The sequence below is a fragment of the Merops nubicus genome, unplaced genomic scaffold (assembly GCF_000691845.1).
Source record: "Merops nubicus isolate BGI_N331 unplaced genomic scaffold, ASM69184v1 scaffold24192, whole genome shotgun sequence".
NCBI lineage: Eukaryota > Metazoa > Chordata > Aves > Coraciiformes > Meropidae > Merops > Merops nubicus.
Window position 1 is genome coordinate 1307 of NW_008594601.1, and position 17218 is coordinate 18524.

The following is a 17218-nucleotide window of genomic DNA, read 5'->3' on the forward strand; positions in this document are numbered from 1 at the left end:
CAGTCACCTCTGGTAGACCAAACAGCGAGGGTTTAAAGGGATTAGCTCCAAGAGCCAGCACAGAAGGAAGGAGGGTGAGAGTAAATACAAACTCAGGGTGGAATAAAAAAGCAGTGTAGAAAAAAGTGTCTCCTAACAGCTCAAAGCAGAGGCTGCTGTGCTCACCTGTGCAAGTCAAAGCCAAGCTAGACATGTCAGCAGTGTAGTTCTGGGCCTCCTCTCCCAGCACCCCCTCCCACTGCCCACTCATCACCGACGGTAAGGAATTACTGGCACCAGTGAAATTCTGTGGCTAGCTGGTTCCAGCTTCCAGTGAGCAGCTCCTTGCTCCTTGTGGAATCAGCGTGGCTCTCAGGCAGCAGCAGGAGTGCTTGTCCACCAGAGAGAAGCAGAGCCCGGGAGAAACTCATCTCCCACTCTGGCAAAGGCAGGTGACCCTTCTCAAGGGCAGTGCAGAAGCAGGACTGAACAGGGAGCTGACCATTACTACCACAGCAGGCTTCCACCGTTGTCCACCAGCCTCCTCATCCTTTGACTGAGGGGGAGGTTCAGAGCATGACTTCTTACAACACCGTGCCATGGGCAGCACCCAGAAGGGTCAAAGCAAGGAAGCTGGAAGCATGGCAGCTGCATGCCCCTCCTACAGCAAGCCCCAGCGGGGCAGACTATATAAAGCAGTTTGTTAGGCTGCATCACTGTAAGAGCTTGCCCTTCCCCAGGCTCACGTACAAAGTCAAGTTGGGCCCTCTATCCTAAACCAGAATAGAGGGTGCTAGCAACATTTTTTAACTAGAACTTTCTCTTTTCACTCAAATTATTTATGCAAGAGCAGCTAGTCTTTGCCCTTCCTTTACAGCACACACAGAAGGGGTTTTTCCTCTCCTCCTAATCTACCTCAACCAGGGAAACCAAGAAGAAAAGCTGGCTCCCTGCTTTGGACCAGTTTGTCCTTAGCTGCCAGGAAACCCTAGGACCCAGTGCTAGGAACTGCTCTCCCTTTTGTCAATGTGCCAGCTGCTGAGGTCAACTGTTTTCTATTAGAAGGGTCTGCCTTCAGCACTCGGAGCTGGGAAGGGCGAACCATTCTCTGAAGCTGATGTCAGAGCTGGAAAAACCCTGCCATGATCCAGGAATGATTTCATACTGTTCCAACAAGGACAGCTCCTGGGGGAAATGCTCTCAGCAGCACAGACAGCTTTTGCCTTGCAGTTCTTTGGTTTTCCTCTTTTCTGCCTCTGCAACCCTTAACTGCCTTTTTCCCCACTTGCACGATTTGCAACTCTCCCCAGCTGCAACAAGATAAAACCAACCTGGCTCCACAGCTGTACTTCAACAGCCTGTTCCACATCTCCCTCTTGGTCATTGTGCCATTTAGGGAACAGTGGGATTTCCTCACTGTCTGTAACAGTTCTGTTACTAGACCAAGAAAAGGATGATTTCCATCCCTGAAAACCTCATCTTTGCTAGGAAGAGCCAATTCTATGCCAGAGGGTTTGAGGACAGGAGAGTTCAGAGCCAGAGAAGCTTCAGTTTAGTACCACCAGTGATGGACCCAGCTCCCATTTCCCCTTTTCTCTCAGCACCAGGTAGCAGGCTTCTTACAGTCTACTAAGGGATGTCTCCAATGCTGGAGTCCTCGCCCAGGGCTGCTGCTTGCCCCCTCAAACACACCCCACCTCGCAGTCATTGCCCAGTTTTATTTTGTTTAAAATCCGCTGTGTTAAATATTTTAGTTACAAGTTCCGTGTAGAGGGTAAGAGTAATAGACTCTGCAGGCACTAGCAACCCCCTCTCCCCAATACATGTGTGCGCTATCAGATTAAGGACTGACCCCTCCCCCCAAAACCAGCAGCCTTGGGCTGGGACATACATTACAGTCGAGGACCCATCCGTCCCTCCGCGGGTGGCGGGCCGAGCCCTCGCACGCAGGAAGCCGGCGGTTGGACCCACGCCGCTGAGCTGTGATTCGAGGACAGCTGCTGGGGGCTGGTTCTTACCCCCATGTTGGGCGTGTCATGGTGAAAGGGCTGTCCCCCCAGGAACGGTGCTACCTCCACAGAGGCCACGGGCTCTGCCCACCCGGACACGAACGTTCACGCCGCAGTGGCCAGTGACGCTCGATCTCTGGGGAAGGCAGGGGAGCGGCCGCTGCCGCGTTCCCCTCGGCGGAGGGAGTGTGTGGAGGGTGCTGGCAGAGGCACGACACCTACCTCAAGCCCTCTTCTGTGAGTGGCCTGGGGGTCCTCAGGCTGCCCTTGCAAGGCAGATGAGTGTGAAATATTTTCAAGCCAAATGGACAGAACAGTAGCCTTTCCTCTCCTCTCCCTCCCAGGAACCTCAGTGCTAGGAAATAAAGCTGAACCCACCTTGGAGTGGCAGGGAAGGGTACCCTAGCACAGCAGCAGCAAGCGGTTTCCAGTGGTATAGGACAAGCCAGAGGCGAGTTTGGTGCTGTGAGAGAGAGGACGCCGTACAGACGGCTGTGGAAAGGCAGTGCCATTCAGTGGTTGGTCCACCGCACAGCAATCCTCGTGAGAAACTGAATCTTCCTTAAGCAGAGTAAGAGAGGAGGAAGGAGCCATCCCCACAATTCCCTCTGGGACAGCTCCAATCACAGCGGAGGGAGGGAGACTGGAATGACCCCTGCCAGTTCCTGAATGCCCTGCATTGCCCCTGCTGGTGCCGGCCCTGCCCTGGGTGGGTCGTGGGGGGGCGGCTGCTCTACAGGTCGAGCAGCAGCACGCGGGGATCCTCCACCGCTGCCTTGATCTTGCGCAGGAAAGTCACTGCCTCTCTGCCGTCGATCAGCCGGTGATCGTACGTCAGCGCCACGTACATCATGGGCCGCACCTCGATCTGAAGGGGAGAAGCAGGACAGGCACTGCTGAGCTCAGCCCTACTGCCTGCATGATGCCCTCCTGTCAATCTGGGGAAGAGCTGGCTTTTTCCTGCCCTGAATCCAGCGCTCAGCCCTCCTGGAGGCATCCTGCCTGGCAGGATTACCTACCCACTCAGTCACCCAGGCACTGCTCACCACCCGGGCTGCGGCCACACCACAGAAGACTAGGTCCCTATTACAAAAGCTACAGCTGCCTCCTCCTCCCCACACTTAAGCAGATTACCCAGTTCTCCCCCTCATGGATAGGACAGGCCCCCCCTGCACACCTCAGGCAACTACCAGTGCCAGCAAAGCCACCCCATACCCATAGTCTCTGCTCCCCCTTCACAGTGAAGTCTTTTAAATATTGACATCAACCCCCTAGAAAAAGCATACGGGCTATGCTCCCCATCCCACCGAGCCCTCCCCTCTGTTCACCAAAACCTCGGGTGCAGCTCCACCTACCTTGCCTCCCACAGCCACAGGCCTGTCAAAGATGGCATGCATGCCTAAGATGGCAGACTGGGGTGGGTTAATGATAGGTGTCCCAAAGAGTGACCCAAAAACACCTCCGTTGCTGATAGTGAAAGTGCCGCCATCCATGTCTTCAATAGCCAGCTCGTTCTTCCGTGCCTAGAAGACAAACTAAGGTCTTAGAAAGCCACACAGATCACAGAAGGTGAAGGACCAGGGTTTGGATGCTCATTCTCTCCAGAAATAAATGCTGATGGCAAAAGCTTCACTCATCGGTCTGTTCAGCTGAAAATGCATCCTGGCTTTAGACCTGAACATTTACTGGCTTTGGGGAAGGTTTCTCTTGCCTTCACTTTCAACTGCAGCTTTTGCCAGAGACAGACACAGGGACTTCTACCCCAGGGCAGTTCAGCCTTGGCCTCTAAAGACAAAGGTGAAGACACACCATGTCACTAATGTCTGCAGTCTTCTGGAAGGGCAACAAGTAGATGGGCCTGTGATGTAAGGCATGGGCACAGCTACAGATGTAACTGTATCACTCCCACAGCACAACTCGGTGTGTTAGAGGTCAGAGATGATGACCTCAGTCCCTCAGAGATGAGGGACTCAATCAATTCCTGCCTGTCCAGCAACCCCAATTCTTCCCAAGGCTCCCAAACCTTTTAAAAAAAACCCTCCAACTTTCCTTACCTTCTCCCCCAACTCGTAGATAGCACGCTCTATGTCAGCAAAGTTCATGTTTTCTACATTCCTAACGACAGGGACCACAAGACCCTAGGGACAAGCAAAGTGCAGGATCAGCAAATTCACTGCAGCGACTCAGAGCTGCAAGGGGGCAGGAGCCTGGCCTCAGCCCAGCAGAGTTCCTGCCGCCACCTCAGCACATGGCAGGTGGTTGGCAGAGCTGCCTCACACCCTGGCAGGACATGCACCAAGGGTCAATGCTGTAAATGAGACAGAATCTTTGCCGGCCTCATAAAATCAACCAGGTCTGTCTGGATCCAGCTCCATGTCCACACAAGCAGGCGAGGCACAGGGCTGAGCTCAGCTGACATTTTGTTCTTTGTGAGAAGAGGGGAGTTCCTTTATGCAGGACTTCCCCTAGACTTTGGGAGCAGCAACAGAACTTTAGTCCGGACCAAACCTGTCTCACAACAAAAACAACTAACTCAACATCTGGATCTCCATCCCATACTCTCCGTGTACAGAAACATCTTTTTGAAGCAGCAATGTCATCTACAGAAATGGTGGAGGAGCACAGCAGGGTTAGCCAAATGATACGACATGCAAAGCTTTTGCTGCCTAAGCCATATCCTCATGGGTACATGACAAGAACAGGTTTCCCTTACTTGGCCCTACTCATCAACTACCGAGATCTATGTTGACCCGGATACTACACCTCCCAGTACGGTGGCAGAATATTATTGGTCGTCAAACATTTTCTCCCAAAACCCAAGTCAACAGTCCACAATATATCAGATGTTTCATCTAGAAGATGAGTCTCATCTGTAAGTTTCTGCTGCAGCAGAACTCTAAGCTGAGTTGGCTTAAAGTGTATGATCATCCCAGACCCAAGGCTGCAGGAAGCATGGCCAAAGCATCCAAGGTACCCACCCGAGGAGTTGCTACAGCGACACTGATGTCCACATAATCCCTGTAGACAATCTCTTTGGTCGTGTCGTCAATCACTAGAAGGAGAAAAAAAGCTGTGTTACATACGCAGTACCCAAGATTGAGGAGTCAGCGTGCCAGAAGTAGCCACAAAATCATAACAGCTTGCTCATCTCTAGCTTAGACATAACTCCAGAGGAGAATAAGCCCTCACTGTACCTGTGGGAGAAGCATCAGGGTAGACAGGAACAGTCCCAATAGGTCAGTCCCCCTCAAACATCCCCCTTGGTATTCTCCTCTTCTGGGTTTGAGTAAGCACCTCTGACATCCCCCCCAGGCACCGGATCACCTACAGCAGCTACACCAACCAGCAGGCTCTGCCCTCCACAGGCTGCCTGCCCATGGCCACAGCCCCCTCCTAACAGAACCCCTCTTGGCCTGCTGTCATCTACCTACCTACCATCTGCCCACAAGTGGCATTAGCAAAATCAGCTGCACCACACAGAACTGTCCCCCCTTCTCCTGTGTACTTGACTTGCTTCTTCAAGCCATTAGTCCTGCAATGGACTTGGCCACCTGTTTTCCCCTGCTCTGCCACATCGAGATGAGCAACTCATCAGCAAGGACCACCACTCACCTGCATTCACAACAGGCTGGTCCTGAAGAGCAAAAGCTGCAGCTTTCACAAAAGCTGACATGAAACCTAGCTTCAGGTTGTGCTTTTTCAGGAAGGGATCCTTGTGTACAGCTCTCATCTCCCGGATGTTGCTGCAAAACACATCGCAACGCTGGTCAGCAGGAGCCCAAGGAAACACCATTCCCTCACTCTGACAGATTCCAGTGCCAGCCCCACAGGCTGCAAACCTGCAGCACCACCCGGAAAATTCCCAGCCTGCTGAAAAGCCTTCAGATGTCACAGATGAAGTTGGCTGAAGGTGGCTCTAAGGTAGTGGGTGCCAGCCCACCTACAGCCCTCAGCCAGACTTAAGCCTGCTTCTCCACCACTCTGATTTATCAGAACTGATGCCACTTATAAAAAGTCAACCAAGCTGTGGCTACAAGCTCTGCCTATTCCAGGCTAATATCAGATGCTGTGGAATGGCATGGTCTGTCCTTCCCCCTTCAAAGACTCTGAGTCTTTGAAGAGACAGCTTCAGCAAGGGGCAGGGGTCTCTGTGGTTTAGAGTGTTTGTTTTCCTGTGCCTAACCTTGTTTAGGGATAGAATTACTGCCCAAAGACATTAGTGCCTCCCAAGGCACAAGGACTGCAGCAATGAGGACGAGGTTTGCTATGGAACTGGCTCATTATGGCTTCCTCCTTTCAGACTCTGACCCCCGTGGGAAGCAGGAGGCCCCAGCACAGGTCCTCACAAGTCAACCTCACAGCAATCAATCCAAAGCGGATTACCAGATGCAACAAGAGCCTGAGGCCGGCGTAAAGCGACACCTCAATGAGCCTCTGAGAGGAGATAAAGCTGCAGCACTTCCCCTCCAATCAAGACTATTTTGCCAACCTTATTGTTCTGAGACCCAAATATTTACATGTTTTGTCTTAAGGAGCAGAATAGGATTTCACTAGGCAATTTGATTTGGGCACAATTTCCCCTTAATGCACTGTAACATAAGCTGTCCACCATCCAAAGCCATTAGTGCATTCAGTCTGTGCAAGCACTTGAGTCAGGAGACCCCCACCTGCCCAGAGGGGATGGGGAAGGATGCTAGTCCATCTCTGGAAAGCTGCACCATCCAACAGCAAAGGCCTCAGACCTACGCAATGTTCACCTGAAAGGCTGATGAGCCCTAGGGAACCACCTCACTGGAAGCTAAACATGCCCACCTACAAAAGCATTAACCTGGTGGTGTGGCAGAAAGTAGATGCTACATCTTGCTGTCTTTGAACAGCCACTACACAAGCGATACTAGTCACTCCTGGTCTTCTGCTCCACATCTACCAGTCCTCAGTCAAGAACCACACAGATGAGGAACCAGGCTGCCCCTTTTACAAGTAGTAAATGACTCTCACAGAATGACAGGTCACGAGTAAGCCATGCACCTCTCGTACTGTGACACCAACACGGCCCTGATGAAGCTGCACAGATGGTGGCACACACCTAAGAAAGAGGTCTCAAAAGACACGTTGCCAGTCTCTCCAAAGAGAATCAGCAAAGTCTTGACTGCTATGTAAAGATGACTTCCTGCATCTATTTCTACTTGTAAAGGGGAAGAGAGGCCTGCTTCTCACCTCATATCGATCTCATTGAACGTGGTCAGCATGGCACAAGTATTCTGAGCCTCTTTCAGCCGCTGAGCAATACGCTGACGCATCCTGTTCATTTTCACCTGAAAATGAAAAAGATATAAGCAGAAGCTGTCTCAAGCTCATCCAAGGAGGAAGACGCACAGGAAACTCAAAAGGCCCTCTCTTGCCAGCTGGCTGACTAGTAATAGATGCCTAGGGCCAAGGTTTTCACTCCAGGTCCCCCTGCAGAGCACGACAGGCTGAGGCGCTAATTTCACTATGGAGGTTCCCAGCTCTACACACAGTTCTATTGAAATGCACCATAGTGTAACTGCTTCCCACCTATGTGTTCCTCAGCACCTCCAAGCATGCGTAGGTTTCTAGCACAAGGCTAATGTGGGAAGAGCAAGACTGCTAAGAAAGCAGGCTGCTCAGCCACGTTCTCTTCAGAATGCACAAAGCAGCTGCAGCAGCCTCAGCCTTTTGCTAAGGGCTTGTGGACAGTCCAAGCAGGTCACACTGAGCTTTCTGTGCCCAGTCAGCAGAGATCAGGACAAACTTTTGCTAGAAAAGACCTGTGTCAGATCACACCTGGCTCTTCCTCCACGTATACCATTTCCCCATCTGTCACAGCCCCACTGAGCTGGGTGTGAGCAGTTAGAGATGAACACACCTGGAAAGCTCAAGGCTTAGGCCAGAACAGATTGTCACCCAGCAACAGAAGCGCTGGCGAGGCTTCTGTTCCCACAGCTTACCCTGTGCTCTGCTCTGGCACCTTTGCTGGGCACTGCCTCCCCAGGTGGGGCTACCGCTGGGGCTGCAGCCGGCTTCACCGCAGACACTGAGGGTAAAGAACACATCAGTCAAAAATGGAAGCCAGGGCTTGACGGCAGCACCCCGAGGCGGAAAGCCCATTTGAGCTCCTTGCTCAAGCAACGCAGTGTGGAAGCCGCCATGAATTCGGCCCAGGAGGTTCCAGGCACAGGTGAGCTCTCCAGTCTGGAGCACGCAAGGCAATAACACGGGGAGGCCTCCGCCTTGAACGCCAAAACGTCTGTCATCTTTAACCCTACACACTCTGCCCAAGGAAGAGGGGCTGGAACATAGGGGAAAACGGCTGTTGCCTCACCTGGTTTGCTGTCGATGGGCTGCGTTGACACAGGCGGCACTGGTGGCATTGTAGTGGGAATAGGTGCTGCAGGAGGGGGAGGAGGAGCTGCAGCTACAGGTTCAGGGGCTGCAGGAGGAGGAGGGGCTGCTGCTGGTTTGGCCTTAGCAGGAGCAGCTGAAAGACAAGGAAGAACCAGGGTAAGGGTGACCACAGCTTCCACTGTCAGGGATCTCCAAACCCAACTAACGTGATAAAAGTTAACCCTGTGGCAGAATGGCTTTCTGTTCTCAGCACTCCTGAACTGACAGGAGCCACTACAAGAGGATCTCATGATGAAAGTGCTTTTTACTCATTGACACACTAGATCTCCTCACTGTGCAGGAGACTGGACACTTAAGAGAAGAGGGCAGAGAAGTGAGTTATATCAGAGGAATTCTCAAGTAATTTTAGCTTAGAGCTGCAGTCTCCTCCAGACAGAGCAAAAGGAAAGTTACCCCCCCCAGGGACTAAAATTATGCTTTTCTAATGTACAACAGATAAGGAGGACTTTCTTCCAGCTACAGAGGCAGATGGAGGAAACATTTATGCTCTCTCAGGATCCCTCTAGATGCCTTGTTTCCATCTTCAGGAAAAGGTTGGTGGAAATAAGCCCTAACATTCTGTGATTCTGTGAAACAGGAAGGCCTGTGCAAGTTATACATGTCTGACTTACCTCCAGTTTTCCTGAGTTTGAACAGAGGTGTCCCCCCTTCCACTTTGCCACCATCGGGTACCAGAAGGGCTTCAATCACACCAGCTGCTGGGGCTGGAACCTGCACTGATGTCTGAAAAAAAGGAAACTCAGTAGAATTCCCACAAGCACTGGAAGGAGAACAAGTGCACAAGAGGAGATGCCAAAAAGAGCAGACGCACATTGTCATTTGGCACAGACAGCAGCTCTGTCTCACACCATTGCGACCAGTTTTCACACCCTCCACCAGGATTTTGTGCTGATGCTTTGAAGTTTTAGGAGACACTGGCAGTGTAACCTAGAGCCTTATCTTCCTGCTCCAGGGTACAATCGAGAACTGACCCACTGCCAGCAGCCTTCTGACAGCAACATTGGAAGCAGAGCTTGGCAGGGAGTTTTAGCAAGAACTTCAAAGCTTAAGAGTCCTTTAAGGAGTGAGTAAGCTTAAAGGCTAAATTTAAAACAATGTGAAGACATCCTATGGCTCTGCAGATTTCTCCTCTGTTTAAACAAATAACTTCCAAGCTTAGAGCACGGAAATTGGAAAGAGAGGAATTGCAGCTCCAACAAACAACAGCAACACTGACGCTTAATTAAATGTATGAGGGAAGAGTTTGCAAAGAATTCTCCCTTCAGGCCCAGACAGCTTTCACACTAGATGAGAGAAACCTCAGGCAGGGCCTGCAGGCTCTAAGAGCTCTTAGTGGGAGAGAAGCCAAACAGGGTATCTGCCACAGAACTAGAAAAATTTTGGCCCAGAAAACTCCTACCTTGTCCGTCTCAATCTCACACACCACCTCATCTTCCGCCACCGTGTCTCCAACAGCTGAATGACAGATATGAAGAGCACTGTGAGGAGGAAGGTGTGCTCCAGCCTCCCCTCTTCACCCACAGCAGCCTCTCCCACTAACCCAGAATTTTCTCACCCTAGTTCTCCACAAGTTCTAAAGAAATGTCTCGCTCAATCAATCAATCAACCACACAGACTGAGTCTGATTCCAGTTCAGACCTCACCCCTCGCCCGACATCACCCACGACAGAGAGATGCCCCAGCAGTAACTGCACTCCTTCCCCCTCAGGAGGGCTGCAGTTAACCACCTCATTTGTCACAGACTGAAGGGCACAGAGAGCAGGCAGTCAGTAACTACAGTTTATTCCCAAGCTGTCCAGTGCAGCAACAGTGCTTACCTTTCTCCCACCTGACATCTCCTTCTGTGACTGACTCTGCAAAGGCTGGTGTGTTCACCGTAACCACATCATCCCCTGTGAGAGAGACAAACAGACTTGAACACAGTCAGAGCTCAAAATTTCAGACACTGCTTCATTCTTGTCATCAGAACTTCTACTTCAGACCTCCAGGGCTAGGTCAACAGACATCAAATGCTGGCCTTCTCCTTGCTTCGACACCGATTAACATTTAAACACAAGAGAACTTCCCATCTGACTGAAAGTCACATTGTGACAAGAATGCCAGACAAAATCTTTAGGGCCCCAGGACATAAAGCCTCAGCCATCCATCGAGGTGGGACAGAGGTGGGGCTAGACCAAGGATGGAAGAGGTAGCTTCAGCTGTTGTCAGGACAAAACCAGGGAGCACAAGAGCCAAACCCCTGACTCCTGACTTTTTACTTACTACGTACTGCAGTGGTTCTGAAGTAACGGACAGTGAAGACACTGGAGCTATTTACTCTGCAGGAAAAGAGAAAGGTATGAACACAGAAGTATGCTCCTCTGCAAGCCACGGCACCAAGCTCAAGTACAGAACATACATTTGCTTAACTGATCTGAAAGGCTGCTCAGCTGTTCTGGTGTATTTGTTCCAAGGGACCCCTACTTACCATTCAAGTTGCAATAATTCCACTAAGAAAGGCAACATTACAGCTTACCACCACTAATGTTCTCAAACTCAGTGAGAACTGGCATTTATAGAATTTTAACTTAGGGAGACAACCCAACAGAGCTCCTGTGGTTTAAATACTCATGAAAGGCTGGCTCAGCCAGCCCACCCTACACCCAAGATTAGTGCAGAAACCATTTTTTTACCTCCAGATCAGAACTGTCATCTCTACAGAAGCTGCTAGGTTGCTCCAAAAAAGATAAAGCACCATAAATTGCCTATGGCAACACCTGCAAGAAACAGCTATTTCTCTCCACCACACCCCTTTCACAGGGAGCTGGCAATCCCAAGCATTCCAAAGGATGTTTTTTATACGTACTGCCACCACATGTGGAAACCCAAAACAGATGTGCTTTAGCATTTCCTCTAACACAGGCTATTTGGTGCAACCAGAACAGCTTTTCAGGCTTTTATGGATGTTCTCTTAAGGTTATTTCCCCAAGTACATTTTTACAAGACCACCTCAGCAATGCAGCCCCTGCCATATGAACAACAGCTGCCTGAACCACCCCACTTCTCCTGACAGAAATCCTACCAGAAGGCCACCACAGAGCAAACAAGCCTTCTAGTCAGATAATCAAAGGGCAGAGATCAATGGATCACCAGCCTCTTCATTCCTGTCCCTTCCCTGCCTCGGTAACAAGCCAAGCTTATTTTCTTTAAGCATGCCACAGTTCCTGAATCCCAAAATCTAGATTTTGTTAGGGCTAGCTCCCTGCTCCTATGATGTGCAAAGGGACTCCGTGACAGCCAACTGTATTCTGCCTCCCAGCCCCAAAATCTTAGGAGGGCTAGAGCAGCCCCAGCCTCTCCACATCACAGCTCTCTTGGGGATACTTACACAAGCTTCCTGCTGTTGGTGTAAGCCAGTCCCTGGCTCCCAGCCACACCTGTGAATGAGAATGGTGTTACCCCACAGGAACATCACCTGCCCCTCCAGCCCCCAGGCGTCTCTGTCAAGTAAAAGACTGCAGAGGACACCACTGTACACCCTGAAAGGAGCTTGGGACTAAGTGGGGAATACAGCCATACAGAGGCACCCTGGTGCTGTCAAACCTGCCCAAGAACAGTGGTCTTGTCTTCATCTAGATTTATAGAGAAGGGAAAAACAGTTTTATCTTGACTTCAAAGCTAATAAAGGTAACTTTGAAAAGGGCAAACAAAACAGCAGCTACCCTTGTCAGAAGAAAACCAGGAAACAGCTACGAGGGACACCTCCAGGACTCCTAAACCTCAGCTGCTATTGAGTTACCCTCACTGATACAAAGGGGTTCCCAATAGTAGCGAGACACGAGTGTGCTAAGAGGCACCCCCAGGAAGCTCCAGTTGCATGGACACGTAAGGAGGAAAAAAGAATGAAAACCAGATGTAGGGCAGAGTGGCAAGCCACCACCATCCTCCTCCTCTGCCCAGACTCTGTCCCAAGAACACTTCTTTTCCAAAACTCACAGCAGGGAAGCACCTGTATAACTTCTCAGTTTCACATACCCCACTGTCCCCTTCCCACACTGCTCGCATGCCCTGACACTGCAATTTTTATTACAAACTGAACTCCTGTCCTTTGCCTCTTTCAGGGCACTGGGCATTCTTCCAGACTGATCTTAAAGAGAGTCAGCATAGCAACTGGAGAACATACTTATCTGAATTACACAATGCCTGAAGGAAGAACCATTTCCCCACTTGATTTGTAAAAGAAGTGATATAATTTTGACACCATCCCCTACTGAAGAGCTGATATTGGAACTCTAAAAACCAGAAAAGGCAAGCAGATTTAACTGGTTTCTCAAAGTGGAATCCGAAGTGAGTGATATAATGTTATAGAAACACAGTACAGCTAGAAAAAACGGAGCTCCGAGAAAATCCAGTTTAAGCACTGAAGAGGAATTCAAGGGCATCCTAGATTGGACATGTCACTTAACATTTACCCATCATTTTCAAAGGACTTCATTAGGGAGCTACGGTCTGCAACGGCACGTGTCTCAAGCACTGCCATGCTTGAAATATGCTGTGCTGCTGTGAAATCTTTACCAGAACCGAATGGATCGGGCAGCACGTATATTAAGCAAGGGAAGCACTCACATGAAAACACAGCTGACTTCACCAAGTGTTTCTTCATTCCATGACTGACAGAAGTCAACTCCAATCAAACCTATTACTAATTTCTATCATCAGCTCTGTTCTGTCTAGGTAGTTTGAAATGAAATAAAAGCGTAAGACTCACCAGACAGAGAGCATCTTGCCAGAGTACAGTTCCCCTGTCAGAGAGAAGAGGAACTATCAGTATTGCAAAAAACTGGACCCACCCTAGAAGGACTTTGGTTTTCCCACGAGACCTGGATCAGAGACAGGACCCACCATTCCCCTGCTCCAGGCTGCAGGCACACTACTTTCCCAGAGTGTGCAAAAGAGAGCATCTACAGCCTTCTCTTTGCTTCGTCTCCTTCCAGGATGCCTACCTGCGGAGTGATGTTAAACCTGATGCATTTGGGTTTTGATTTTGACTCTTAGACCTTCTCCTGCACACTTTCCTCTTTAAGAAGGAGAGATTTCCAAAGACACTTTCACTAAAATTTGCGATGAATGAGAAGGTCAAGGGTAGCTACTGGATACAATGAAAAAACATCCCATGATGTTTACTCCTACAGTCATGAATGCAGCACGTGGGTTTTATTTCCTTGTTTTAAGGCTATGGAGCCTCTGAACTCCAGAAGACCACAGTCTTCCTTGATGGCAAAATTTCTACTGCCTTCAGTGAGCCAGGAATTCCACCTTCTGGTGACATCTCACTTCATACTCATGTCATTGACTGCATTCCTAGCTCAGCATAACATTCCTCAAAAGCAAAAGACATTTCAAGATATTGCAGTTACCTTCCCTACTGTCATTATACGTTTCTCTAGCATCAAACCTGCAGATCTGAAGAACCTAGGAACTCTTTAAGAGCTATAGGAAAATTTCAGAGTAACCAAGACTAAAACACAGTTAGCTGACTCATCTGGAACAACAGCTGCGTAACAGCTCAGAGCACCCTTATCCAACAGCTAAAGAGGTAAAATCCAGATTTCATTCACAACTTCAGTGTCTGAAGAGAAGTTTGCATATAAGCCTTGATTTCAGCTTCACCAGAGCAAGCAGGACAGGACATTAATGCCATCTTAAACACCAAAATAATTGGTGGAGCTGTGTGTGCTAAGGCAACATGGAAATCAAGGCCCAAAGAGATACTTCAGCTTGTCACACTGTCTACAAGACCGAGCGCTGTCGCGCACACACAGACATTCAGTGAACACTTCATACTGTTAAAACCACTAACAGGTGTGGAATCAGTCCCTTGGCAGTTTAACCACCCAAACTTATTGACGGTTATTGATGGATTTGGCTCCTCAGTGACTAACCCACGGTCCCCTCAGTGACCAGTCGGCTGCAGGCAGCCAGGCTGACGTGCTGCTGCGCCGGGGGCCTAGCAGGGCACAGGGGCTCCCCCACAGGCACGCTCCGAGTTAACTCTGCTTGGTCACACCCGAAAGCGCCACGACCCTACCGATTAAATTCTTCCCACCTTCTGTAGCGACTGCACGAAGCTCATCGCACAGAAAACATCAAGCAACCCGAGCTCCCCTCTGCCCATTGATGTTCTCCTGGTGCTTCATAAAAAGTGGTAAAGGTATTTCTAGCATCCCAGTCATAAATTGTTAAGAAAGAGGTACAGCTCCAGGCTGAGGCAGAAACAGCCAATTTTATTTGCACAGGACCAGTTTACTGTAGGGTTAAAAAAAAAAAATTAGAAGGCCTGTCCTAAAACAAATCGTTGTGAGAAAACACATCTGCAGCGCTCTTCCACAAGAGGTGCCAAGTCTATGTTCCACAACTGTTGCAAAATTAAGGAAAAAACTGGTCTCACTAGACCCTTCTGTCTCTTAGGTTAAGAAATGCAGGAAAGGGCTCTAAGGTGAGGAAGAAGCCACAAATGAAAGATGCTGAGACTCCCTGTCTTGTTTCCATCCCTCACCCACAGTACCTTGGAGATTCATGCACAGCTCCAAGGGATGCCTAACAGAGTTGTCTCCTGCTTCCCTTTTCCCAGAAGGAATCACTGTGATTGGACATGTTCCTGGTATCACTTGGCTAAATGTGCCCTCTGCCTGATCTTGGAGCTTCTTCAGGGAAAATGGAAACATTTAGGTTTTGCTAGCTAGCATTAGCACTTTGGGTCACTTTAAAGAGGCAGCCTTCACTTGGAGAAGTAAGTCTTGGTCTAATTAGCTAGTGACTCACATACAAGTGATGAATTTTCCCCCCATGTTTCACATGACTTCTCAGAATTGTTTTTCTAACTACTATGTGAATGTGACCCTGGCACACAGTGTGCCAGGCCACACCTTTCAAGGAGCTGTCACCTTCCACCACGTCACTACAGAGCGAAATAAGTTATGGAATACATCAGCTGAAGCAACAGCCTGTTTACCTAACACGCTTCTCCTCCAAGAGCGGGGAGAGGGCCCAGCTCAGGTGGGGACACGAACTACACGGGAGGGTACAGTTAATTTCAACAGAGGCAAACCAGAAGCCCAGTGCTGGGCAGCAGTGCTAACAGGCAACACAGCAATCGGTTCTCCAGCCCCGACTTCTTCAAAGCAAGAAAGCTGCTGCTTTAACAAGAAGGATGAGCACAAACTGCTGGCACACACAAAACCCCACTGCACGTCTTCTGTGGACTTTAACACAATTACAATAGCACGGCAGACACTATGATGGGGTGGAGATAATGATGTTGAGTGGTAAAGGATACTGTTACTAAGGTGACAGGTTGCCCTCCTGCAGCATTCAGCAGCATCCAACAGGTAAGAAAAAGTTCTTTACAAACTCTTCCCCAGAACAACAGAAGGACTCGAGAGTTTCAAAGCACCGAATGCAGCTCCTGATTAAACAAACCATCCTTTTCAGACTAGCTCTTCTCTGGACTTTTTCAGGTCATCCTTCAACAGCTGCCTTCCCCCACAGTCTTGCATGCTCAGATGCAGGCTACTGATGCACAGTGAAAATTTCTACTTGATGTATGAATCCAGGATATTTTTCTCTTTTACGAGATCATCAAAATCCTTCCAACCCTCCACTACCCTTGGCATTCTCTGCGGACTCCACTGTTCTCCCATGCATCCCTATGCTTCTGAATTCTGTACATGTCAAACCTCTGATCAGAGAAGTGAGAATAACAGCAGTTCTGTCTTTTCTGTCTGTCTCTCTAAAAATCCTGTACTATCCCCTTTGTCAAAACTTACTTCCCATATCCCTGCTCAAATGGATATCAAACAACTACCATGATCTTTACTGCTCAGCTCCTGCAGTACATCTAACAGGTTAGCTAATATTATCTCCCCTGCCCAGCACTCAGATGTAAACTCCTGTAAGCTCCTGATTTGCAGACTAGTTTTACGGAAGATCCAAATACTCCACGTGGCATTCTCCCCAGTTCTGTGTAACTACACGGCACCACTGAGAGATGACAACACTTAAATATCGTTAAAGTGCCACTTGGATAACCCTATTTTAAACTGCACTATAATAAATATGTATCTACATGTATGCGTACCAAATATAACTACACAGTTAGTTGTACTTTGTTTATGGTGGAGTTTTATATACACACACACACACGTATTCTATAAACACAAACCTGTTTGTAGCGCCCAGAGACAAGCATTTAACATACAATGGCCCTATGGAGAAGCACAACATAATTAAATGTTCCACATTACCATTAGCTGTCAACACTTGCTTGCCTACATTCACACAATGGCTAAAATCAGATCTCATGCTGTTAAGGCTTCAGCTGGTCATCTGGAAGAGATGTGGTCTTTCTCCTCCTGTAGGTACGCACATTTAGCTATGCTTGTTTGCTGTTTAAAGGGAAGATGTGGCCAGAAGGCAAGGAACGACAGAAGCCAGCTGGCCAAGCACAGCCCCGATCTTGTCTGGAGCAGCTGGCTCTGGCTGTTAAGACTCTGCAAGCCCAAGCTCCCGCCAGCACAGGTTACCGCCGTTTGCACCCGTTCAACGACTGCTTTGAAAAAGGAGCAGGAATTAGATATGACGGGGACACCGGTTAATTCACCGTCTCCGCCTCGGGCCGGTCCCGGCCGCAGAGTCTCTGTCGGGAGCGGGCTGCGGAGCGAGTCGCGGTCACCAGCAGAGAGCCCTCCCCAAACGCCTCGGCCCGGGGCAGGCGGGGACGGCAGAGCCCGGAGCGGCGGTTTTTGGGAGCTCTCCCGGTGCCGCGA

At 49.5% G+C, this 17218-nt stretch overlaps 1 protein-coding gene across 1 annotated transcript; it reads right to left on the minus strand.

Annotated features, from left to right (window-relative positions):
* Positions 1–2168: 2168 nt before the first annotated feature.
* DLST (dihydrolipoamide S-succinyltransferase (E2 component of 2-oxo-glutarate complex)) lies at positions 2169–13195 on the minus strand (the record flags this gene model as incomplete). Its single annotated transcript, XM_008935837.1, has 14 exons — positions 2169–2856; positions 3344–3511; positions 4043–4126; positions 4967–5040; positions 5601–5731; positions 7206–7303; positions 7958–8043; positions 8332–8487; positions 9026–9137; positions 9814–9869; positions 10232–10306; positions 10677–10732; positions 11782–11830; positions 13162–13195. Coding segments are annotated over 14 exons (1314 nt in total), but the record flags the coding sequence as incomplete, so codon positions are not given.
* Between the last annotated feature and the right edge of the window lie 4023 nt (positions 13196–17218).